General features: G+C 44.9%; 1 protein-coding gene across 1 annotated transcript in view; it reads right to left on the reverse strand.

Annotated features, from left to right (window-relative positions):
• Clstn2 (calsyntenin 2) overlaps positions 1–27,296 on the reverse strand; it is a 593,894-nt gene that overhangs the window by 70,671 nt on the left and 495,927 nt on the right. Inside the window, exons 6-8 of the mRNA XM_031345279.1 lie at positions 27,252–27,296; positions 17,694–17,942; positions 11,421–11,542 (exon numbers count right to left, since the gene is read on the reverse strand). The exon at positions 27,252–27,296 is cut by the window's right edge and continues 141 nt beyond it. Of these exons, the coding sequence (XP_031201139.1) occupies positions 11,421–11,542; positions 17,694–17,942; positions 27,252–27,296 (416 nt within the window). The remainder of the gene's footprint in view (positions 1–11,420; positions 11,543–17,693; positions 17,943–27,251) is intronic.

Below are 27,296 nucleotides of genomic sequence, written 5' to 3' on the forward strand. Positions count from 1 at the left end.
TAGTTTTTCATCCATGTTCATAGTTGTGTTACTCACAACAGCTTACAAAATGGAAAGAGTCTAGATGACCGTCAACTGATAAATGGATGAAAATGTGGTTTCTATATATTATTCAACTGCAAAGAAAAAAATTAATTATGAAAATTGTAAGTAAATGATTTGAGCTAGAAATCACCAGTCTGTTGCTGATGAGTAACCCTGATTCAGAAAGAAATTCTTCACACTGTCTCTTATGTATGGATTCTGGCTTTGAACCCTTAGGTTTGAAGTCAGGAAACCAGCAATGGCCCATTGAGGGGAGATTTCAAGGGCAAAGGACAGGATGACATTGCTAAGGATAACAAAGAGGAGATAATGGAATAGGGAGGCTTAAATGGGGAGGGGCAGGATAGAGGAAGGAGTCTGGGAAATGATAACATTCAAGATCACAAAATATAAAAGTTACCACAACGGAATCCTACTACTTAGAAGCTTCCAAAGATATCGAAAAGGAGTTAAATTGAATACCCCATAATGGAGAGACGGTACCTTTCCCAAGCACCATAGGTTAATGAACAAAAAACTCAGTGCCATGTATGCGTTGCCTCTCTTTGTGTTGTATGGTTACTGGGGTCCCGTAGACATCCCTTTCCCAATTAGAGTCTGTTGCCATTGCTCTTGCACACCTGATATAAGATCCTATTGGTGACGATATCACATACTTGAGTCATAAGACATGAAGAAGTCAAGCTAGTACCAAGATGGAAGCTTCATCCCTATTTAGTGTTCACAGCATTGAAGGTGCTGTGCACTGTACTGGGAGAAGAAAGGAGACAACAGACTCACCCAGCTGCGGTCTCTATAAGTTACAGTAATGATTGGCAAGGAATGTACACTGTGCATACAGTGCCATGAATGTTACTGGAGTGACCAATGACTTTCTGATTGGATTTAAGGCTTGTTCCACAACATGGTACTCATATCTCATACCAGTAATTGGACTAAAAGCTTCCAGTTAGATAGGTTATAGGCCCTGGGGCAAAACCTAGTACTGTTATTATGGTAAATGAACAAAGTATTAAACTGTCCCCCAAACTCTTATCTTTATAACCATAGATTAGTGAATCTCTTAGCCCTTGTCAGAGAATCTTCAGTTTTTATAGCAAATGTCCATTAATGCAGAGACCCACAACTCGTTAACATGCTGAGCATTAGAGAGTACCAAGTGTCCAGCTCTAAATGGGAAACTCCCCCTCTCAAGACTTGGGCACCATGAAAGAAGGGCTGGAAAAAACATTCATGAGAGCCAGAGGTACCGGGACTTCCTAAGCCAAACAGCATTCTCTCGCCACGATAAGGCTGTTGTGCACATGAACTCAAAGTGTTTGCGACTGCGTTCACATGACCTTCAGGAGACCAAGACAGCCTAGAGCTCTGTGTATGGGAGAGGACCTTCTAGGAGCCATGGGAACATGGTGGCTGTCCTGGGAAGGAATGTTAGTTTTCTTCAGGAATCCAAGCCCTGAGAGCCTACCCATGCTCTAATAGATGGCCCTACAGCCATATGCATACAGGGAACACTTATTCTACTCAGTTGGTTTAAAAAAAATAGATGAAATTGGGGGACGAGTGGAAAAATAGGAGAGAACTTGAAGAGGAGGAAATAGTGGGATAGATCTGACTAAAATGTTCTATATGAATATATGAAATTCTTAAACACACACAACAACAAAAGTTCCCGGGACCCTCAGAACTAGACTGCACTACTCTCAAGGGCCTGCCCCCAGAGATGGTGTATCATTTGATTAATATGCATCCCTGAGACTCCATAACAACCAATCACATTCTAAAACAGCAATGGTACCTTTTTTTCTATTGGAGTCTGGGCATTTTAAGGTCATGTTTAAGGCTCTTCTATTGGTCAGGTTAGAACTATGGAATCTCCTAGCTATGTCTAAGTCTTTATCCCTAACCTGAGTGCTATGCCTAAACCCCAAGATTTTGTAGAGTTAAAAGAAAGTGCACAACATGAAGTAAGAGTCAAAGCGATGTTGGTTCCAAGGCTGCTCAATGTACAGGGGCATGCTATGGAGCATTGGATACACCTCTCCTGAGGAGAAGCATTATCATTACAAGTGGCCATTTTATAGTAAGATTCAACCTTGCTAAGTTCTTTCTTTCTTTTTGTTTCTCTTTTCTTCTCTGAGGGAAAAATATCAGCCATACTGACTAAAGCAAACATTTGGGTTCCATGCCAAGGCACCAGCTTCCATCTTTCCCACTGGCTCTGGTGCTTGGAAAGAACCTGGAAAGGCAGGAGCATGACTCAGCCAAGCTGCCTCTCTCAGGACCACCCGAGGCGATGGCAGCTTAATTCATTATCTGAGAGGGTATTTCATTTACTGAGCATCTTTAACTGTGTTGACACCATTTCCTCATTTAACAATAAAACAATCTTCTTTTTAATGCTGGTTTATCGCCTTCTTTTTCGAATTGCTTTTAAATATGTATTAAGGGCTGTCTGTTGAAAACATGCAGTCATTGCCTCTGGGCAGATATACAAGCTAAAACACAAATAATGATTCCATGGGAGAGAGAAGCTTTGTTGAACAGGTGCTACTTAGGGAAAGGGGACCTGCAAAGGGTAGGATCTGTCACCCAGGAGGACACTGTAGAGTAGTTAGCAGCTCTGAGTGGTAAAGGAAGGCAACCAGATGGCTCTAGACTCCGACAAGCAGAGAGAATGAGGCAAAGGGACTGCAATAGGGCAGAAGGCAGTGTTGCTACTGTGGATTCTACACTCTGTGGCCTGACTCAAGCTTTTGCATGGGATCTTCTGAAGCAAACCTTTTGAGTAGTGAGAGAAATCTGGGGAAGGTGGTTTGAAACCAACTCTTCGAGCAAATGGCTCAAGTGGGATTGATTGATAGGTAGGAACTCAGGGAGGCAATGATGTTGCCAGAAGACATGGAAAGAATTACCAACTCCTTGAGTTTTCCTATGGTTAGGTACACAGATGCTATAGTATCTGGCACTACTGACCAGTACTTCCCTAACCCTCCCACATAATCTTCCCTAAACCACTCGGGTCTTCTATTGATGTCCTCCCCTAGTCTTGGCACCTCCTCTCCACAGAACTCTCTTCATAATCATAGCAGTCTCTTCTTGCTAACTTCCCACCTGGGACCTGACACTTCATTTTGTACCATGAGATACCTCTAGTAGAGCCTGGATGCCACTAAGGCAATGACTCTGGGTTACAAGAGAGATCCAGTGAGAAGAATGAGTCGGAAAATCATTCAGAGGGACATCCAGGTAAATGGACATTGGTGGTGTCAATATTGTGGACTATGGCATCTTCCTCTGGTTCACTTCTCACAATTACTTCTCATCTTGGGGCAGGCTGCTCTTCCTCCACTTAGTGGTAGAAAGGAACTCAGCAATAACAGTGCTTTTATTTCTAGGCTGTACTTACTGTAGCTAAGTAGACTGATCTTACCCCAGAGAAAGCATCGTCATAGCAGATTTAAAGGCAGAGTGGGGTGTGCTGTGAACTTCAGGGAGGCTGGGGTGGGTTTCTGTACTTTGGGGAAGGCATCAGTGCTATCCAGAGAATATGTGTAAGCTGGTATTTTGTTTCTGTTAAAAAAAGAAGACACCCAAGAGAAGCAACTTGAAGGAGAAAGTATTTTAGTTCATGGTTTCCAGAATATCAGTGTAAGGCAGGTTGAGTCTATTGTTCTGGGCCTGAAGTGAGACAGAATATGCTGATGGTGACAGTGTATGGAGAAGGCTAGTCACCTCATGGTGGCCAGGAAGCAGAAAGACAGAGAGAAAGGGTCCAGATATAAGATGTACTCTTCAGGGGTAGATCCCAGCGATCGATTCCTCCAACGAGGTCCCCTTCCCAATATTAGGTCATGAGTTCAATGGATTATAGCCCATTGAAATTAGAACCTTCAATGATGCAATCAGGACTCAAAAAGCTCACCAGCCAGAAGCCAAGTCTTTCACACATAAGCCTTTTAGGAACAGTTTTAGATTCAAGCAGCCCAGTATAAGTTCATATCAAATTGATCAGCTTTAAGCTGAGGGAAGGTTCTTTCAAGAGAAAGAACATTTTCTGATTTGAGCTTAGCCTTTCCAGACTAAAGCACAGAGTATGCAATCTTTCTTTCAATGAAGGCAGAATCTTTTCCTTTTCTTCTTGCTGGTCCCTTAGGCAAAAGTATAATGCATCTCAGAAAGGAAAGAGAGCCCAAAATCTACCCCTTGCACAGCCTCATCACACAGCCAGTGAGAAACCAAGCTAGATGGGAAGCCGGGTCTAAGCTCTGAAGGTCCTGGTTAGGCAGCCTCCTCCTCCTTCTCTCCTAGGGCCTTTCTAGACATGGAGGGTCTCAGGAAACCTGTGGCTGAGGCACCTACACTGGTGTGCAGAGGTATAGGCCTGTTCTGAAAACATAGCTCAGGGTCACCTCGGTAAGGTGCAAGGGGATGGGACACGTGGCTTGATTTATGATTCCAAGACCTCCCCAAGGCTCACAGTGATGTATTTGTTTCCTTTTGCTGCTATAACAAATCACCTCCAACTTTGTGGCTTAAAACAACATAGATTTATGATCTTACGGTTTTGGAGGTCAGAGGATGAAATAAGTTTCAGTGGACTAAAATCATGGTGTCAGCATGGCCAAATCCCTTCTGAGGGCTCTGGAGAGGAAAGTTTCCCACGTTGTAAAGGTTTTTAAAGTCCTGTTGCCTCCTTCCCACTTAGACTCTTGTCTACATTGGACCCATAAAAATAATCTGGAACGATCTCTCCATCTCAAGATCCTTAACTGCTCACAAATACAACAACCTTTTTTTTTTTTTTTTTTTTTTTTTTTTTTGCCACACAGGGGGATATAAGCACATGGTATATAGAAGATGAATGTCTTTGGGGGGCTAGTTTTCTGTCTGCTACAAGTAGCTACCTCAAATACTTATGTAAGGAGTCATGCCCCAGAGGAAAACTGAGGCAGCTGTGCAGCAGGGCCCAACGGCCCAACGAAAGGCCGATGAAGGGGTGTGGCTTAGCAACAAGTTGCATGCCACCATCTCACAAAGAGAACAAACCGGGTAAGCAATGCCTCTTATTACCTTCTCAGCGAACAGACCACCCAGTAACTGAGAGGAGTGATTATGCCTTGAGGGTCTGGGGACCATTCTCTGTCAGCACCATCACACTATGTAGCTACTTCTCTCACTAGGACTAGAAGCTCTGCTGGAGATGGAAAGAAGCTGGGGAGGGGTGGGTCCTAAGAGGAGCAGCGGCTTGGCGGTGTTCCTACATACTGAAAGGTAAACTCTCTAGGTTCTCTTTATATATGATAGTGAGTACCATTGTGTTTGGGACCCTGTGTGTATCCATTATTGATTCATAATAACCACGAAGATTGGCCTCTTTGAAAAACCTGCTTTGGAGTCTACCTGCATGAGAAAACAAAGGTTCCACTCAACCTTCCCAGTCTGCTTGGGACACTTGCTCTCAGAGGAAGGCAGGCATCGCTGAAGACAGCTTACAGGTGGGGCTGCTAAACCAGGCAGGGGTTTCACATCAGAAGAAACAATGCCAGCCTGTCCAGGAGTGAGTCTTTAATAGCAGAATCCGAGTGCTGACAATGGCCAATTATTTTGCTCATTAAGATGACTGGTCTGGACTGGACTGACCATTCTCTAATTAACTCCTTGGCACCGGCTATAATAATGATTGAACTAACCCATTTGACTCCCAGGGTGGCTGAATGGGCAAATGCAAGGAAGCTGCCTTTGCATCATTCCTACGCCCCTTCTCCAAGAATAAAGGATGCGACCTTTTTAAATCTTCCTCTAGGAGCTTTCACACTCTGTGTAAGAACAATGGACTTGAGAGGCAAAGGCCATGGCTCAAGACAAATGTGTATAAATCTCTGTTGTGGGAAAAATCCAGGCCTGTGACTGGAAAGAGGAAGACCATTGTCAATACTAGTGGCCTAGATGAAGGGATTCTGTGTCCCACCCTTTCCCTCTAGGTGTGGCCTGGCAGTGTTGGTTACCATGCATTAATTCTCTCTCCAGGGAGGTGAGCTATGGAGCTGGGAGAATGAAGATCATTAAGAAGCACACAAGCAGAGGCTCAGAAGATGGCCCACAGGCTAAAGCATTTGTCATCCAAGCACAAGGACCTGGGTTTGGATTCCTGGAACCCATGTAAATACAGACATAGTAAAGAAATCTTGAAAATCCAAGCACTTCTATGGTGTGATGGGAGGAAGAGACAGAAAAACCTCTGGAAGCTTGAGAGGCAGCTAGCATGGTATAGTGGCAGTCAGAGACTTTATCATATGTTCTAGGGCATGCATGCACCCATATTTACACACATACAGAGAGATTTTCTTTTAGAAGAAGCACACAGTAAACTTCATTTATGAAGATCTAAACTTGAGAGAGAGAGAGAGAGAGAGAGAGAGAGTTTTTTAAAATCAAAGGTGCCCCTTTCGATGAACAGAAGAACCTAGTCAGAAGATAAAGGTATACTGCAGATTATTCAGTTTGGCCTAATATTATAACTTTAAACGAGAACATATCGAAAATTGGGATGGCTTACATGAAAACCTGATTTTCAGCTTCCAGATAGTTGAAAGTACAGTGTCAGGCCTAGATGTATGGCCTAGACACAGATCTTTAATTCACCCAGCTAGGTATCTGGCCTCACCGGGCTGGGCCTCTTTAATTCTTGCTGCTTCTCCTAGTAGCACAGAATTATTAGAGTCTGAGGCCCCTGCAGGGGAACGCTACCAGGGAACATTAACTGGCCATGAACGAGTGAGCTCCCTCAGAGTGAGCCATACCCATCTTGTCTCTGTCCCTGATGCACAGACAAGAAAATGGCTAGCCAAATGAGACCAATTTCTGCCTCTTCTGGGCTCTATGCTCTCTTCGCAGATACTTGATTTCCCTCATAGGAATTGGGGCCACCTGTGCTCTTTCTGTCTCACGGAGTCTGTCACTCAAGTTATCTCCTCCAATGGGAGTCCCAGGGAACACCATTCAAATACCAACAGTTCCAAGGGGAAGATGATCAGGATTCACAACACTGAATCAACCATATCCAAATAATATTAAAGCCAAGAGGGCTCATGGATTGATACACCTTTCCCTGTATGTGCTGGGAGCTCTTGTCTGAGTTTGCACATGACTGACTGCTGGCTTGAGGGATTTACATTAGTAGATCGTGAGCAAAGATCTTATTAAAATGACATTTCCCTTGCTGTTAGCATCACCTCAGTGAGATGCCCTGGATTCTCAGAGGCATTTCCTCGGGCTGCCTCATTACACCTACAGGCAATTCATGTGCCTTGGCAAAGGCCTTCTGGGGTATCAGCGTAGGGAAAAGGGGTGGAAACACATGATGCCTCTGGGGCATGAGTGACTGCTTCACTCATGTCATGGCCACCTCTGGAGAGTCATGTGGAAAATATTATACTCTAGCTTCAATGGCAATGAGGGAGGAGTCAGTTGTTCAAATGCACCTATCTGGACTTGGGTCCTGGCATGGCTGTGGAGACAGGAACAGGAGAGATTAGTCCCTGCCACTGGCCTCCAGTATTGTTCTAGGCAGAGTTATATTTGCTTGAATGTGATGTAACAAGACTCTTCGAGTTTGCCCACCCATAACATCCACAGTTTTGTATTGAGTAATGGATATAATGGATACTTTGATTATGACCTTTTTGCCTAGGAGGGTGACATGACATAAAAATCTACTTGAACTTAATTCTTGCTTGGTCCACTTTTTTCTGAATTCTAACACTTGGGTCCTGTTCACTGACTACCATCTTGGATGCCTGCCTCTGCACATGTACCTTTCCATTCCAGAGTTCCTTCTGGGTGCTTTCTGATCCACGGGCTACATCAAATAGCCCTGCCTGCTGTCTCTACCATGGATGTGCCCTGCTATCTGCCCAAGCACTGCCTTACATGTGAGACTATAAACTGTCTTTTTGACCCATGATCATGGAAACTTCTAGACAGCCAAGGCTTCTAGTTCTACACTGATCTGGGGATGAAGCACAGAGTCTAACACACGGAATAAGCTCCTTAGAGCAGAAATAAAAAAGGCCTAGTAGGCATTAGAATCGATAAGAGGCTTTGAGAATTTCCAAGGTAGGCCAAGAGTTTAGTTGCACACAGCATATTAGACCAGTTTGAATCCTTTTTGGCAAAGGCCAGCTATAGACTCACTGGTGGTTAATCCAAATGGATCTTTGAAATAAGCTGAAAAGATAAGAGGCAAACACTGTTTTAAGGACTGGAAAGTAAGGAAAACAATGGCAAAAATTCAGAAGTTTTAAATGCTCAGTGAAGTGAATCAAAGTTTCATTTCATCACCAGAAGTTTTGCTTTGTTTGTTTGTTTTTAGATATCTTGGTTTTTCTTCTCTCCATTCCCGTCTTTCTTCCCCGACTCCCGGCACCACCGACTCTCCCTCCACATCCCTTCACTGTTATGCAGACATTTCATGTGGACAATCTCTGTGCTTGGAGCTATGCCACACACTGTACGGCCAGGGCTGAGAGAGACATCACCCTGATTCCAGGAGCTTGGCACTGAGGAAGCAGACGAGAGGGATGACTGTGTGATGTTGGTGCAGAAAGAGTCATGACGAGTCTGACAAACAAGGGGACACATGACCCTGCAGATGTGCCAGAGTAGTCCCTGGTCGAGAAGCTTCATCAGGTATGTGTGTTCTGAGCAACAGGTAGTTTACAGGAGAGAAACTTCTGGTAAGGGTCTGACATCGCAGGGAGCTGAAGCCAAAAATGGTGGTTCTGTGGGCTAGCCTGTGCACACTACTGGGTTGCCAATGTGGAGCACTGTGGAGAGTTCCTATGCCCTTCTCACTACAGCCTCCTTCCTTCACCTGCCAACTGTCCCTGTGAGCTGGGATGTCTGATAGAAAGGAGTCCCTTCAACTTCTGCAAGACTTAGTACAGACTTTCACAAGATTAGTACAGAAATGCTGCAGACTGAATTCGGTCCTCCCCAAACTCACATATGAAATACTAAACCCCGGGTATATTTAGAGTTATCACCTAGGGCAGGCAATAGAAATAAAATGAGGGAGTAAGACTTGGAACTTCATATAGCAGGCTTGGTTCTTTTTGAGAGGAGCAGACAGGAGGGTGCCATCTTTCTCTCTCTGGAACTGAGGACAAAGCAGGTGAAGGAAGTCCTCTGTATCCAGGAAAACAGATCTTATTACAACATGTATTAATAAGCAATTTGACCTTGCATTTCCCAACCTTATTGGTCATGTGAAATTAAACATCTTTCCCTTAAGCCATGCATCCAAGGGTATTTTGTTAAGGTAGTCTGCACAAAGTTAGACATAGACAAATATAGAGCTTAAGCCAAGCAAAGATCTGTTAGCTTGTAGGGTTCCATGACAGCTACCAATATTTTGCTTAGTATAATTCTTATTTATGAATGAATAGATTTTACATTTTAAGTCAGTATGCTCACCAAAGGAGTAGCATGAGAGAAAGGATAGGTGTTGGCCATGGCTTGCTGTGGGCCATGGGCAAGTACCTGGGGCTGGAATCTCCTGCTTGGACGCCCCGATGGAAAGCCTGTGACAGAGCTGGGAATGGGCTCATATATGCAGCCTGCGCAGGACAGAGCAGGCTTAAGAAAACAAAACAAAACAAAACAAAACCAGCCAAAGGAACATCCCTGAGACCAGGGCATTGCTCAGTGATTCAGTTCCTCTCAGAATTGCTACATTCACGGTATATCTATCTATACAACCAGGATTCCTTCCTTGTCTATTTTTAATTTCAAATCCTGCAACTTCATTTGACTGTATCCTTGCTTCTCAATCCCATCTCAGAAAATGCCTCAGGGTGTCTATAATTATCTCCACCAGTATGGCAATGTTCTTATTAAAGAACCCCTCACAATATGGAATTTATTTTAATTCACTTCAATTTGTATTTTATATTTTAAAACATCCCATAAAAGCCATCTGGCACTTCAGGACATAGCTGGGAGGTTGCTGAGAAAATCATATAAACAATGTCAACGTTTTACCATTCCTACATGCCCCAGAATTCCTAACACAAGGAAATGCAGATGAACACACGTGCCATCTTTTAGGCTGCCCAGGACCCAGCATGGTGGCCTTTGCTAAGATCAGGCCAGACACTTGACACTGGCTCCCCACTCTGTCTCCTGAGCACAACATCTTTACCTTCCTCACACTGCACAGACTCCATCAGAGGAGAGTTGTGGGGCTGAGATGTTGGGGTTCCCCGAGCATACATGTGAGCATCTGTGAGGATGGAAGGGACGGCTGTCACTAACATTTCAGTATGAGTACGTCTTTGCTGAGGACGGTCCTACTGGGAGCTGAGGGGGAGGGGTTTGGAGAGGATGGAGAAGAGGCAGAGTAATAGGAGACAGAAAACACAGGATTTTGAAACACTCAGCCCCTGAAAGGTCAGGGTAGCAGACAGTAGGTACGCAAGAGAGAAAATAGGTCTGCAGGTCCCAGAAGCACAAAATAAGAGGTTGAAACCTACTCATTGAGGTCTATAAAATGAGCATTGTTAGGTGACATCTCATTCCTGTCTATTGGCATTCTCTCTGTTGCTGAATTAATACTATTTTTAAAAAACAAAACCCTGCCCAGTTTCATCTATCAGTGAAGGCCATATCGGTCTTGTTTCCTCACTGTGCAATGCCCTTCCTCACAAACGAGTGTTTTCTGGTAGTCTCGGTGCTGTACCACCCTCAGGAACACACACTTCAAAGCTCTGAATTCAACCCAGACACAGCTTTGTCGTGGAGAAGTGTGCCCCTGTGATCAAGCCATAAAGCTCCAATGAGTCACGTTTCTCACTTCAGAAAAGCAGACACTGTTAACAATGTTCTGTCATTGCTTTTATCCCAAAGTCCTCTTCTCCCCATTCTCAATCGCCTGTCACCAGAAGCAAGTCATACTGTCACCCAAAAAAGGAGAGCATCAAAGGGGAGACATGATGCTCACTGACACAAAGACCAAAGATGTTTCTATCAACAGAGATCATCAGCTTGATGGGAGCGGGGTGGGAGGATGGGCTGGGGCAGGACAAACATCTTTCCGTGGGCTCAACAAAGAGTGAGCGTAGCAGATGCAGGTGCAATGGTCTACATGTCCTCTGACCCTATGGCGTCTCAGTGGCACACATGGCCCTTTTCCCCTACTGTGGGCTTTCAGGTGGCAGGTTTTATCCTGACTTAAGAAGCTGTCTGCCTTCCTGAACTTACTTTTCTAAAACCAAGAAACTGAGCAGACCTGGAGAACCTACCCACCGCCACTGCCTGAGAGCAAACTGGTGGTCTCTGCAAAGGAGAAGGCATGCATACTCTGGGAGCCTTACCTGGTCCAGCTTCCAGTGGAACTCTGCGGGGCGAAAGGTGTCTGCCTGGTCAAAGTCCTTCCGCAGGAGGAAGACGAGGCGACAGTTGTGCACATACAGGGCATAGTGATGTCGGTTCATTTCTGAAAGGCAGAAATGGGGTTGAAGGATGAGAGAGTTGCTCTCTGTTTCCACCAAAGACACTTCTGTTATGTTGGTAGGCACAGTTCAGAAGACAGAGACATGGTCTCTCTTATTTTCCCATCTATAAGAGGTTCTGATGATATTTCTAGAACATATTTGGGGGAAGACACTAAATTAGAATAAGCTCCGGTAGGACCCATAGCAAAACTTCTTCTGAAATCTTGCCTTTGAACCCTGGCCCAACCTATACTCCATCAGAGCCCGGTGAAAGGTGATCCATGACGGCAAACTTTGTTGTGTGTACTTACAGGGCTCTCTGCCAATCAGATCAGCTTCTCTGGGCTCTATGGTATGGCTGCTTTCTCCCGGAGTTCTGGGATTTGTTTTATTTTGTCAGTCTTGACACAGTGACCACAAAACACATCTCTTTTGTCTCCTTAATCTATGCTAAGAGGGGCTGCCTTGCTTTTAGCTGCTAGGAGGAGACAAATTGATTTTCCAGCATTAGATATAACTCTGTGGCTCTTCAAAGCGATGAATAATCACCCCTCCCCAGGCCCAGCAATCAATCAATGCAACCTTTTCTTTCTCTGATAGAAAGACTTTCTTACTCACTTAAAAAATCCTATGACATGGTTTTAGCCATGACACTTAGAGCCACAAGGCACTACCAATTGGCAAGAAAGGAGCTGTTCTGTACCAACACACAGAGAAATCACATTTCACTTGGCTGCAGAACTCCAGAGAAACTTACTAGGAGGCATGTGCACCATAAGTGGGTAAATGAGTACATGGCCATATATGGGGATGAGCATAGCCATATATTAAGGCCTGAATTAGGGTAGGGAGTGGATTAGCTTAAGGGAACCTAAGGCTGGAATACTATGACTGATTCCTGTACACCTGTATTAACCTTGCTATGAGGCCAACATTGGCCTCATCTCTAAAGATGAGCCTTGATTGGCTCTGACTGAATAGACTCCAGCCAATTCTTCCAACACAGGAATTGGTGCAAGATGCCTGCCCAAGGTCAACAAAGAGAGCCATTCTCCTGCCCACATGCCCTCTGCTGAGAACTGGCAGGGAGGACTTGGTCCAGGCCAATGGTCAGTAGTTTCCTAAGCAGCTCTGGGATAGGTGCCAGCAGAACATGAACCTGAGGGATGCCATCTTTCCTTTGGGGAAGTGCAGTACATAACCAGAGGTCTGAGGCAGCTGTACCCTTAGCTGCTCATCTTAAATTGATACATGTGTAGACACAGATCTGAGAGAATACAGAGAAAAGGAACATGGATCTTGATCACACTCTACCTGTAGGATGACCACAAAGCCATCACAGATCTAGGAATTTTCAGGTACAAGAAAGTCTATATTCTCTGCATTAGTTTGATATTTTTTTGTTATCTGATACCATTTGATCTGCACTTCTCATCTCTGTAATGGATGGAATCTTAATTGCCACAATGAGGAAATGTGTGCAAAGCATCTGTCTGGAACAGATGCTCCGTGGCTGTCAGTTATTATAAAGGCCATTGCTGTGCCTGGGGACTACACCATCACAGACGGCCATGTCAGATGCTGTTTCCACCCGAGCACCAGCATTCTCCAGAACCCAATGCAAAAAATGGCGGGAGGGAAGATGGGCAGTCACCACATGTGCCCAGTGTGTGGATGACCACTCTTAGCCTCTGAATTTGCAAAACTCTTCTGGCCTGGTTATGAACTGGCTGTGAGGTCAACATTGGCTTCATCTCTAAAGAGGAGCCTTGATTGGCTCTGACTAAATAGACTCCTGCCAATTCTTCCAGCGGAGGAATTAGTTCAAGATGCCTGGCCAAGGTCAACAGAGGCCACTCTCTTGCCCACCTGGAGGATACTTCTTGCCCCTGTAGGATTATATAAGTAATTTTCTAGGTTTTTGTTAAGAGCTGTTAGGAAAAGGAAGGAAGAAAGACTTCAATAGCTTTCTTTGGATTCAACTAGCATGAAGAGGTGGACCAAGAAGACTGGAAGAACATACCTCCTCTGCTAGAGCATCCTTCAGCCTAGGACCACCCCCTTTGCCTCACTGCTGTAGATGCCTGGATCAACACACAAACACAAGGGGCATCTCCTGGTCTGCCAAATGGGCAGCAGGGAGTAGGGATGCCTCCTACTCTTACAGTTGCAATCCTTTTTGAGTAATTTTCTAGTCATTCCAGAGCTGTGGGCACACCCTTGTTTTCCCATAGGCTAGTGAGCCATTGTTGTACTCACTACCAGGTAGATGTTCTGCCAGGGCTAGGCCAGGTTGATGCCCTACTCCATCTTAGAATTCCCAGCATGAAATGTCAAGCACTATGTATATCCACTTGTCAATCACCGTTTCCGGTTGAACTCAAAGTGAGCCAGACAACTGTACCTAAGGAGGAAGAGATCCCAGCTGCAGAGACATATGTGTGAGCATAAAGGGGCTGTGGGGAGATGACAGGAGCTGGGGAGGAATCATGGGTGGTAACAGGCAATAACATCACCCACATAGAGAATGGGGCCAGCAAAGAGAATAGAGACAAAGGCCAGCGAACGCCAAGCATCCCTTGTGGCAGAGACACCTAACTCTGCATCTTTTGCTCTCAGTATATGGTTAATTGCATTTCACAGCCTCTCTGTGATTGGATGAAGGCCCTGTGACTAAGTTCTGGCAAGAGGAAGGTGGTGATTAGAGGTGACACAAACAGCCTGCCGTCTATGTCAATAAAACCCTCTTCACTCAACACTAGTTCTTTCTCTTTGATGGCTGAGTAAAGCCAGACCAAACAATGCAAGGATTCTTGTCTCAGAATATCTGGACCAGGCAGAGCTTTTCCCTCCACACCCACCACTGGACAATGAACGAGAAGAACCATGAGAGAGTGGCAGCCACTGAGAGATTTACTGGTGATAACAGCAATGGTGGTTTTCCCTTTCTCTCTTTCTTCCAGTTAGTTAGCCTTTGCTGACTAATCAATTCTGCTCTCCAACTATTTATAGAGGACTTTATAATGGACCAACATCACTATGTTTTGTTCGGTGCATCAAACAGAAAGCAGTGTGATGCCCACGAAGGCCAATTTCATCATTTTCACTAAACGTTTCTCAATATTTATATTCTGTGACTTAGTAATTCAACTTCCAGCCAGGAAACAATCAGAAATGTGTGAAAGTTATGTTCTAGAAGGCTCACTACGGCACTTTTTTTTTTTTATTTTTTTATTTTTTTTATTTTTAGCCTTTAAAAGCAGACACTCTAAGTAGCCAGCAAAAGAAGCCATTACATAAAGTATGATAAATCCACATAGCAGAGTTTTAAACTGGCATGTAATTTAGTTTCCAAAAGCTACTTCATCATGCAGGCATGGTGGTACATGCTTGCAATTCTAACACTTGAGATGTGGAGTCGGGAGGCTCAGAAGTTCAAGGCCAGTGTGGGCCATGTGACATTTTGTCACGCTCACCCTTCTGAAACAGAATACTTTATCACATGGATACATGACCTGGGTATAGTTATTCATGGCACAGTAATCCAATGTTAAAATAGATTTAAATGGGAAGACATTCTATGTATTTATAGAAATAAAGGTAACATTTAAATGAAGTGTACAGAACTTTACCAGATATCTCTCCAAGTGTTTGGATTTTAAGTAGTTTGTATGTTTTGATACTTTCCTGTGCCTTTTCCATTTTTGCTGTAATATTTATCACTTTGCCACTGAAAAGACTTCCTGATATATGATAAAAGTCTGAATCAGGTCTCCATTAAACCCTAATCTTTTGTATTTATATTACTTTCCATGCCGAGAGCTAAATTAGACTGTACCCTTTCCATTTTTGCTGTAACAATCATTTTTCAAATATGTATTTATGATGTATGCACTTGCACATGTGTGTATACATATGTACATGTGCATATGAATGTTGGCATACATGCATGTACACATGAACACCACCTTGTACTTGTGGAGGTCAGGGGACAATTTGCAGGAATTGGTTCTCTCCTATGACATGGAGACATCAAACTCCGGTTGTTACCCTTGGTGACAAGTGCTGTTCCCCACTATACCACGTCTCCTGCCCTCTGTGCCAATCTTAAGCTAACTGTGAAGTCGTGGCTTCCTGTGAGGTCAGAGCTGAGGCACAGGCCTTGCACGTCTGAGGTTCAGAGCCTCTTGATGGTGAGCCACTGTGATTGGAAGGCCTCATTGCAGATTGCAGCCATGGCTGCCCTCTAGAGATGCACTGGCCTGCGCATCTAGGATGAGGCCCTGGCACATATACTTTATAAAGCTTTGCTGGCTTATTCTTATAACCCGTAGTGCCTCTATCCTAAGAGTCTGCTCCAGGATGTGCAATAAGAGGTTCTATACATCACACTGTTCTAGGGAGTCGTGTTGTCAGTGCCCATGACTCTAGCCCTTCTGTTTCAGATGCCCTTGTATAGGCAGAAACACTGCCTACTTTCTCTGTCAAGCACTCCTGGAGAGTGCTTGACACACATTCAAGAAACAATCATACCTGTGGCTGCTAAGTCTTCATCAGCTGCCTCACATCTGCACCATAAGTTGTGGCCTCAGTGTGACACTGACTCTGAGCCATGATGTCCTGTGGAACCACCAGGTATTGCTAGGACCAGGCCACTAAGTCAAGCCCCAAGCTTAGTGTCACCTCATGTAGGTCCCTGACATCCTCCTTGCGTGAAGGTCTGGAGAAGGGCTAATGCCAATGCTGCCTCATGCTAATGCTGCCTCATGCTAATGCTGCCTCATGCCAATGCTGCCTCATGCCAATGCTGCCTCATGCCAATGCTGCCTCACGCTAATGCTGCCTCCTTCTACATAGACTGGTCTTGTGAGTAGGCAAAGGCCAGACAACCCTGGCCTGGTATCTGTCTAGAAGAAAACACATTAATACAGTCTACATGGATCAACTGGGATGGAAAATATGGAGGATCTTGTAGTGGCATGACATGGAATAAACTCAGAAAGAGTAATAGCAATGATGGTGCCAGCGATACTACCTCAACTTGAGATCTGTATCTGATTTAAATGATTTCATATATCATTTCATGATCATTTCCTCTACATGGCATGTGGGAAAACTGAGGCCCATGGAGCTTAATAACTCCTCAGGAGTCACAGTTAAGCAGCCATCTCATTGAGCTGAGGACTCGAATTGTCTGACAGCAGGCGAAGAGCTGTGGGCAACCCTCTGCACTATCTTACAGTTAGAAACACTGACTTCCTTGAGTATTTTAACAAAAGTTACATTTGAAATGGGAGACTGGAATCACAATTAAAGGCAGAGTTGTAAATCTTGCAAAAGATCTCAAGACGTGTGTGTGTGTGTGTGTGTGTGTGTGTGTGTGTGTGTGCATGCGTGCACGTACGCACATACTCATGGAAGCACAGTGATAAATGCATAGGATGTGATTTAGTAGTACATGAATTGACCTTTCAGTTCTGGTGTTTATTGGTTGTGTAACTACTTGGGACAAGACGTGTGACCTCTCCGTGGATGTTTCCACAATACTGCTTTCATAAAATTCCATGTAAAGGTTCAGAAAAGGCGTAGCTGGTACCAACGATGCATTCTATGTGCCCATCCTTATTCTGAGCGCTTCATGTATGTTTAAGTTACTGAATCAGCAAAAACGACTCTGAGGAAGAGAATACTAAAACAAGGTCACCCATCTGTAAGTTATGGGGTGTGGGCAATCCTCAAAGATCCCTGTGCAGGCTTGGTATGAGAGAAAAATGTGCAGCACCTGTTAGCTTCCACTCTCCCTTTTCAAAATACGGCTTCAAATTGACAAAGATACTTGTATTCAAAGAGGGCTTTTGAAAATAATTATATAATGTCTTAGGTTTTATTGCCATGAAAGGATACCACAATCATGACAGCTCTTTTGTTTTGTTATTTTTTTTTTGTTTGTTTTATTTTTGGTTTCTCAAGGCAGGGTTTCCCCTGGCTGTCCTGGAACTCACTCTGTAGACCAGGCTGGCCTCGAACTCAGAAATCCGCCTGCCTCTGCCTCCCATGTGCTGGGATTAAAGGTGTGCGCCACCACCACCCAGCTCATGGCAACTCTATAGAGGAAAACATTTAATCAGGGCGGTCGTACAGTTTCAGACTCACCAGTTTTATCTGAGTTACAGAGGATTGTTTCTTTCTCAGCTCTCACACCGGGGCTGGGGCCATGTTTCATCCACATGGTGATGGTGAACTGGTCCGTCAGGTTCTTGGGCACAATCCCATCAGGGATCTTGGCACCCTGCCTGCCGTCAAACTTGAAGATCATCTCACTGCTGTCCACCAACAGTCCCGCAGTCCAGTTGGTAGCTGCGCTAGGGGACGGCAAGAGATCGATGATGCCCGAGGATGCTCCTGCAAGGGGAAGAGAAGGAAGCACAGTGGTTATTTCTCAAGGATGAGTTATGTTTCTGGGTCATAGCGGAGCTAGTGTACTCACTGAGGTCTGGGCCTACTCCTGACCTAGGTGGCTCAGAAAAGAATCCAATATCATTCGAGCCTCTGACTTGATCCTGGTCTGTTTAGACATACACTAGCATGCAGATAAATGCGATGCGTATGTCTAAGCAGGTACAATCAACTACCTATCGTATAAGGAAAAGGTGTGAGAGGAGCCTCAAGGATTGGGAGAATCATTGGGCCTTTTAGTAGCTTGGTTTTCTGCAGACAGCCAGAGCTTCATTTGGATGAATGGATTCATTCGTGCACCTATTAATCAATCAATCTGCCAGTCCTTTAGTGAGCATCATCCCTACGCCATGATCCTTTCTGAGTTCTAGCCACATGAAGATGAATCAGATACTCAATGCCATGAAGAATCTATAAGACAACATAATATAATCAGGGTTAAGACTGAGGAAAATTCTAGGTTCTCATCTAGAGAGAAGGTGTGTAAGCCACTTTGTATACACTACATTTTCCAGGACCATTTTCTGAAGCCAAATGGTACAGTGCTTGAAAACAGGGCCTCTGAGGTTGACACCACTTGAATTTGACACCTGGCAGCTTGACTCAGCAGCTCTGTGTCTGGGAACACATCAATCTTTCTGACTGGATTCCCTTCCTCAGTGTATATGGGGACAGAATGATATCATGTATTCAAGCTTACAGCTTCATTAAATATTGAGGGCTCGCTTGGTGTGAGCTATAATTTTATCATTATCATTATTGTAATTTTTTTTTACTATCACTATCATTCCAGGCTAGAAGAGGAGGGCTTATCTCCAAACAGCAAGGGTATACCTATAAGGGAAGATTAACATTTTGAGACAATCACAGGACATCTTTGTGGAAGGTGGGCTGAAGGGAGAGGAACAGCTGGCTTGTCAGGAATGACTAGACTGTTCTTCTGGGAGGACCCTTGGGTCCTCATTCATTTTATTGAGCAGCATCCTCTCCATTAGGTTGGGATCTTCCTGCTATGTTCACGTTTAAAGGATTGGGGAATGCAAGTTTTGCCAGGGCTGTGCATGGGGCTGTCTCCTGGTAGGACACTCACCAGTCATGTAAATGTTGTGATGGTGGTACAGAGGAGACAAAGCTGATGCTATAAAGGATGGTGGGGAATGTGCACTGTCTGATGTTCATTGGGTCATTGGCCTTTTGCCATCTGTAGGGCAGAAAGTTATCTCACCTAGGGTTTGGGTTTCAAGGTCAGCTGTCAGAAAAAGTATCCTCCAGTGCAAACTCCTCAGGAAGGTGCCATGTTGGAAACCAATATACTTCTTTATAATGTTCATCCTTGCCAGACCTCCCTTTGGCTTTGGAAAGGACCATCAGGCACATGTTCACTGGCTCGGAGTGAAAGACTATAATATACAGGGAAATTCCTTTTGAACACAGATGCTCTGCTTTGCACTGCATTAAGTTCATCCTAAAAGGGCTTCCAGAAGGTTCAGCCTTCTGCTGGGGGATACAGGCTTTTCAGTCATTATTCTCTGTGGGAGGTGTGGGCAGAATTGATGGCATGAGTCACATGGGCATTTTCTAGGGATGTTGCCTATTACTGCACTTGACACATAATAGGTACGCAGTTCCTATTTACAACTGCCCTTCCTCTTTTCCAGTGTCCCCGCAACCCTAAGATGCTCTGGTGGAGGCAGGGAGATGACTCAATCAGTAAAGTGCCTGCCTCACAAACATAAAGTTAGGTTCTCCAGAACACACGCACACACACACACACACACACACACACACACACACACACACACACCCCAAACAAACAACCAGGCACAGTGGGGCATGCCTTAACCCCAGAACTAGGAGGGAGTAGGTAGAGACAAACAGAAGCTAGAAGCTCATTGTATAGCCAGCCTAGCCAATCAATTAGCTTCAGGTTTAGCAAGGGACCCGGACTCAAAAATTAAAGAGAGACACCTAATGTCTACTTCTGGCTTACACACACACACACACACACACACACACACACACACACACATCTATGTGCTCATGTATACACATATACACTAATAAGAACATACACCACATATATACATAATACAACATACATACAACAATACAACATACATATAGCAGAATAAAGGGACAACATAAGAAATGGAGGAAGGAAGGAAGAAATGACAGGCAGCAGGTGGGCTCTGGCAATTCCCAGTGCTCAGGTGACCATCCTGCCTCTTGTCCATGCCTCACAGTTCTTATCATAGCCAGTTATTCTCACCCCACAATGGCCCCCATGCATAAACCACCTATCTGAAAAACAAGCTCACTCTACCATTTTACCCTCTTTGAGCTGCATTCTCCATATATATTGGTAAAAAGGCATCAGTCAAGGTGGTAGCTGGCAGAGATTAGTGGGTCATTTGGGAATGAGAGATTCGTGGGATATCAAAAAGTTCATTTTTCCCATCACTCACAGAATCATATCACAACAGCTTCTCTTACTGATAATGGCGTTAGACCTGGGATTTGTGCAGCATGAAGACAAGCAATGACTGAGGCACACACTGCTGGTTACTGAAACCTACGATATCTGCAAAGATACAGGCTGATCATTTAGAACCCCTGAGAAGTCAATAAGGTTTATCCAAGGACAGTGCAGAGGGACACATACGCTGTCTTAGACCCTCAACAGAGCAGCCAGGGTGCACACAGGAGACCCAGCAAGAGGCTTGGCAGGGCTGGGAATCATCTATCATCCAAGGCTCCCTCTATTGGTTAAGAGTCTTACTGTGCCTGGAGAAGTCACAGTTTGAAAAGTTTTCCCAAAACAGATTTGGAGAAAAGCACAGAGCAAAGACTACTGTTGCATAGTGGGGGAGGCATGAAAAGTTTTGGGGAACCAACTGGTTGGAACAGGGGTGTTCTCTAGACAGACCTGGAATCCACAGAACTTTATCTTTTTTTCTTTTTAATCATTTACTTCCTTATATCCCAAGGATCTTTCTATGGGACCCTGAGTAGACACCAGACCAGAATTACTGAGCTACCTTACATGTTCTTTGTTATATGGTTGTGTGGTGACTACCACTAAGATTCTGGTTGACAGGGAAGAGGCCCCAGGCTGAGGGAAGCCAGACTTATCACCAGCTATTAAGTGGACTCACGGCTGGGACTTTCTGGATCCAAAGCTGAGGACCCTTACTGAACCCCCCCCTCAGTGAACGGAAGCAAACTTCCATAACTTTTGTGTATTAGCAAATGTGGATACTGAGGACCAGGGGAGGAAATGACTAGACCAGGGTTGTACCACCACGTGACTGACAAGAGACAGGTGCAGCCGTGATATACAGCTGATCCAATGAGCTGAGATGACCACTCCAGTCCTATGGGATACCTAGTCTTTATACATGTGTCTTCTCACAGAGAGGCACACTGAGGCCACCCAAGCAGAGCGCCAGTGTCTTCTATGGAAGGAAAAGGCTGTCCCTCTTCCCTGTCCTGCAGATGTTCCTGCTGGAGAACAGGATACATTTAACCAGATGGTACAGACTTTCACCGACTTAACAGACTGAATGTATTTCTTGTTACACTTAAACAATCCGAGAAAGATTCACTTCCATCCAAAGTTCTTTCATCTCTTCTTCCTAAAGGATCCCATGGGAAAGCTGTAGGAAAACAAGACATGCCACTTGTAGACATGGTATGGCAGCGTTTGCACACCGAGTATGCTTATGCCGCTTCTTTGGAGTCCTCTGTGACAGTCCCTGGAGCCACTAGATGCTAAGAATTCCTGTTCTTCTGGTACATTGCAGCCATTGCCTCCCAGTGTTACGTACTCCAAACTAGTAAGGACGTCTGATTTCAAGTTCCTGGGTTCTATTAGGGTGGAGAAGCTGTTTTGAGTAGCAAATAGAGACAGGACAGAATGAGAGAGCTTTCTGGGCACAGGAGAATGTAGGAGGTCAAACGGTCCATGGAGTGGTGGTCACTAAGGATCCTGTTATGCATGGCCTAGGTATGGATAGGCAGTGTCCCCTAGCATTTGAAAGTAGGACTGTGGGAGGAGTGATATGCATGGAGCCTCCAGAGTCAGGTGGCATAGGAGGTATGGGATCAGTGGGAGAATCTCGAGAGAGGAACTGCTTCATTTAAGATCATCTAAGATCAATGCTCATTCTTCAGTATTCTCAGAGAGACACGTGGTGAGCAATAAGCAGATGCATGGAGTGATTCTATACTATCTCAATAAATGTGTATGCAATGTCCAAGCTATGCCAAGCATTGCCATGAAAGCACAACTTTTAATCACATGAAAATGGCCCTACTTTTAGGGACCCAGTAAGCCTTTTAATTCTCCTGAGGGAAACAGTTAAAGGGGTAGAACAGTTCTGAGTAGAGATTCTTGGCAGAATCCAAAAAGGCCCTCTTCAAGTGCCTAGTGGACTACAGGGCCTGGGTGCTGGTACGCCCGACATATGAGCCCTTTGATCACAAGTTCTGCTCTAACCAGAGAAACAGGAATGTAAGTGACATGTGCCATATTAGGAAAGAAAAGTGATAGTTCACAGTTCACCATGAATCTTTTCCACCTTTCCTGGGATGAACAATGTTCTAGATAGAGGCTACCCTATTAGCTGGGGTCTTGTCCAATCCAAGAAGGACATGTGGTAGGAATAATAAACCTTGGTTATTTTAAGCCAATGAGATCACGAGGTCATTTTTTACTGCGGCAGAGCCTGCCTGACCATCCTTCCTGATGATGCATAGAAGCAAATGATGTAGGCAACTATGGTTTCTATTTTCCCGTCTATATGCTTGAGATCTGAAGGCCTTGAAAAACAGAAACTTAGGTTTCTAGGTAAAACAAGCTGGGCTTTGGTTGACAGACTCCTGGGGTGGAGCCATGGTCACCTACTTAGTTTCTGAACAGCTTGGGAAACGCCACCATAGACAAAAACCTTCTCTGAAAGGAAGGCAGTGGTGTGGTAGTTGCATAATTGGCCTCCAGCAAAACAGCAGAGAGAGAGAGAGAGAGAGAGAGAGAGAGAGAGAGAGAGAGAGAGAGAGAGAGAGAGAGAGAGACTCACTGCACACGCCATCATGGTGAGTGAGTGTGTTCAACAGATATCCTATCAAATTAGTAAGTTAATCTGATCACAAAGCTATTGAAGTGAAGCTCTATGGAGTAAAGCTTTGAGAAAAACCAAGGGCTCCTACTGTCACCCAGGGAACACTACCCATGATGACATCCCTAATTTGTGGGACTCTGAGGGCATCAGAGCCTCTGATAATAAGTCTTTGGACAAGCTCTGCTAAGCTGAAAAGCTATCATAGAAAACCTTAGATTCTCATACTTCCTAAATGTTGCATTGCAACTCCTCTTTAAACATATGTCTGTCTTCCTAGGAAACCAAATTATTAGGTGATTTTATGTTATGGATGCTTCTATATCATTTTAAGAGTTACACAGCACTTACGCAAACAAAAACATTTGTCGAAGTAATTAATGTATGAATGAATTCCCCAGCTTATCAGTATATAAATCTGGAGAAGAACATAGGGTTGGGTTATCCACTCAGCCCTAGCTTGGAAAGCACTTGATTTTAATAGCATGCTCATACAGCGTGGCCTTTTCTTCAGCAGGACCTGTCTTGGGAACTCTTGACTTACAAACAAAACAGCTGCCCTTGGCATTGTGTTCAGGAAGTAGTGGCCAGCTGCCAGGAACCCTATGACCCCCCTGGAACAGCCTGGCCTCTGTGTTACAAAGGTCATATGCACCACAAAGTACTTTCCTATTCCATATAATATGTAGTGACATAGGGTCAAGGAAGGGAACCTTTTCTTGGGCTGTCGTGAATGTCAAATTTGATTTGGCTGAGGGGTCTCCCCGAGGGCTGCTTCTTGCCTTTCGTCCTCAATACAGTGCTGTGGCTTTTCACATCTGGAAAGCCTGACCCTGAGACAAGACTGTTCCCTGAATTCCTGAAAAGGTTATGGGCAATTGGCCATCTCCTCTGAGAAGCCAGGCTTCATGTGGAATCTGGAAGATAGATCAGCTTAACGCTGTATCTGGTATACAATCTGGAGGAGACACAGGTCCAGGGGACTCCACTATATTGTTCCACGGCAGAAAGGAAGCATCTCCAGGCTTAAATCTCAGGAAGCAAACTGTCTGCCATGCAGTGAGCTTCTCCAGGTCTGGCTCCCATGCTGCCATGTCTGCTTGGGTGCCTTCTGACACCAGCAAGCATCAGCTACTGCCCACTTCCCCCTCAAGTTGGAGTCACTCCCATTAGTGCTTGGGAAGCCAGTCTGGCTGGGTCCCTCTCCGACCACACTAACGCAGAGGATGCAGCAGAGCTTTGGCTCCCATGCAAGCAACAGGAGACTTGACCTAACTGAGCAAGGGAACAGATGACATAGCGGCCGAGGGGAGGGGCTTGGGAGAGAAAAACTAAGGCTTGGGGATGAGAGGAACCAAGGAAGGAGACAAAAGGAGCAGCAGGAAGCGAGCCATGGTGGTGGAACGGTAGGTTGAGGCAGATCCCCAGGAGAACTGAGAGGAGGCTGGAAGTTGGTTGTGCCCAGGGGGCTGCAGGGATGTCTCGTAAATGTACCCTTGCTCCTGGGTTTCTGGTTGAGGGTGTGGCCTGTTTATCAAGTTAGACACTGGTGCTGGCACTTTAAAGTTCCTTCTCTCTTCCAATAGCTTACCACTCATTAAATCTTGCTGATTTTGCCTCTTACCTGTCCTAAATTCATCCCTACAGCCACTCCCCTGGTTCCGAACTCATTATCTGTTGCTTAGGCGATGGTAATACCATCCTAATTGCTCTCCCTGTTTCCCTTTAAAGTTAATAAAGATTTGTAGGATGAAAAATGCACGAATGCCAAGTTTAAAGTATCACAGCAGCTCTCTGGTTGGGAGATGCAGCAAGAAATCTATCTACCATCTACTGAAGACACAGAGGTCTGTTGACAGGAGCCAGGATGCCCACAAAAGTCAGACAGTACCACACATCCTGTGTACTGGCCATGACCCAGCCCCTACCTTTTCCTTTAGATGCCAAGGGGCCTGATTTCTGATGTTCTGCCCTTTGCTTCTGCCCTGTTCTGCAGTACTCTACCGTAGGCCAATCATAAATATGGCTTCTGACATGAGACCTGACTCATCTTTTTCCACTTTGGTTACTGGGCAGGGATTCTATAAAAGTAGTAGGGTAGGTGACCTGACTCACCTGTCCACCTTGGTTACTGGACAAGGATCCCATAAGAGTAGTAGGCAGTGCTGCTGGGTAGGTGGCTAGAGAGAAGCAGAGTTGTCTCATTCAAAGGGCAGCTCCCAGAAACCGATGAGGCACACCTGGGGAAGCTGGCTTCCCCAGCTGAGTCAGCCTGCAAGGCTGGCAGTCCAGATGGAGTGAGCTGTTAGCATGCCACATGCAATTTGGCTTGGCTATTTCTTTTTTTTCTTTCTTTCTTTTTTTTTTAAACACTCTTGCTCTTTCTCTATCTCCCATCTCTCCCCAGCAACATTGAAAATCAAGTCACAGCATGTGCCCTTGGGCCCTCTGATCTTTAGCAAGCAGATTCATCATTTTCTTCTAGCCCGGAGTTCAGGGAAATGACTATAACCCATTGGTGGCCATGTGGGGTTGAGTTCACTGACACTCCTGGCACAGGGAGAATGAAAAGGGATATTTATTTATTCCAAGTAAGATGTCACCTTAGATGGCTTTTGTGAACCAAGTAGAGGACAGGACAGGATTTGAGCAGTCTATGAGCATGCTGAAATAGTTGTTCAAAACACCATTCCCCCCGACCCCCAATCTACTGAATTGTTCCAGAAGGCCAGATATCCCCACAGATCTTCCTCAAAAGCCTGGTGATATGATAAACCGAATATGCTGATTAATAGGGGTTTATTTTGGTTCTAAAATTTTTACTTAGTTCTTTGGGTGAGAAAAAAATGAAAAAATATTATCCCAAAGATAATATAGAAGGCCTTCATGACGTGTCGAAACTAAGCTCACAACTAACTGAGGGCCCTCACTCTCCTCTAGAAGAGGCATGTTTACGGCCAAATGCAGGCCACTGTGGGAAGAAGTCATTTCCTCAGCTCCCACAGTGAAGCTGGAGAGCTGCATTTGAGCCCCTGGATATTCCTGGAGAGAACAAAGAAGTACTGTCTGTCCAAAGGAGATGAAGAGGTCCGCCAACACAGTAGCAGCCAGCTACTAGAGCATGTGGCCTGGCCCCACCACCCAGGATACTTAGTCTTTCCTTCACAGGCTCACTGGAGAAAGCTACATGTCAGCCCTAGGAGCCAGGTCGGCCTTGATAAATTCTCAATCCATGGGCCTACCTTTCAGATAGACCTGTTTTCAAAGTCAATGTTAGATATTTCCTGTCTGTGGAAACTTCAACGATGCCTACACTTTGAGTCTCCAAGTTTCCATCTTTAAAGCTGGGTAGATATATTTTCTTTTCAGTATACATATGAACTCTAGGTGGAGCATCCCATATGGAATGTCACAGGATGTACACAGTGGGTATTCAATAAAGGCCTCTTCCCAGGTATCTTCTAATCAGCTCCACTTCCTACTAGTAATTCCTGACCTTTCTCCTTCCTTGCAGCCTGCTCTCCCTCTCCATTAATAATTCCTTGCCTGTTCCCCTTTTGCCTCCACACATGAAGTTGCTCTGCTATGGCCAGCTGGGCTCAGCTTCACAGGCCTGTACCCTGAGCAGTTGTTTAGCTGCAGGCCCTTGGTTTAGTGCTTTGCTGTTCCTATAGTAAAATTCTTAACCATTGCATTTGCACCAGGCCTTGGAAATTATGTGGCTTGATAGAGGTGGGTTGAACCCTTCTGCAGGCTGCCTGGCACCATTTTCCATAATGGTCCTGGGCGAACAGCTCTCCATAACAGGGCATGCTGGAAAGACCTGGAATGTCACTTGGCTTCATGCTGGAAACTTTTAACCAATATTTGTTATTCAATCCCTGTCTTACCAGTGAAGGATGGAAGCTCTGTCACACTACTTGCCTATAGCCACACAACTGGCAAACAGACTCTGAACCAGTTGTGTCTGAGGCCAAAAAGCTGAGTTTTCTCAACCCTTCGGCCCTAAGCAAAGATCCATTCAGGAGGACTGTGGCAGGTGGGGAAGGCTGGCCTTTTTGCTATAATTAGATAAACTTCATTTGCATGTATCACTTGAAAGCTATTAATTGAACAAAGTCTCAAAGGAAAAGCTTACCACATAATTTCTGAAGGGATTTCTCAGAGTAGGTCTCTCGGTCAC

Source organism: Mastomys coucha, unplaced genomic scaffold (assembly GCF_008632895.1).
Source record: "Mastomys coucha isolate ucsf_1 unplaced genomic scaffold, UCSF_Mcou_1 pScaffold23, whole genome shotgun sequence".
NCBI lineage: Eukaryota > Metazoa > Chordata > Mammalia > Rodentia > Muridae > Mastomys > Mastomys coucha.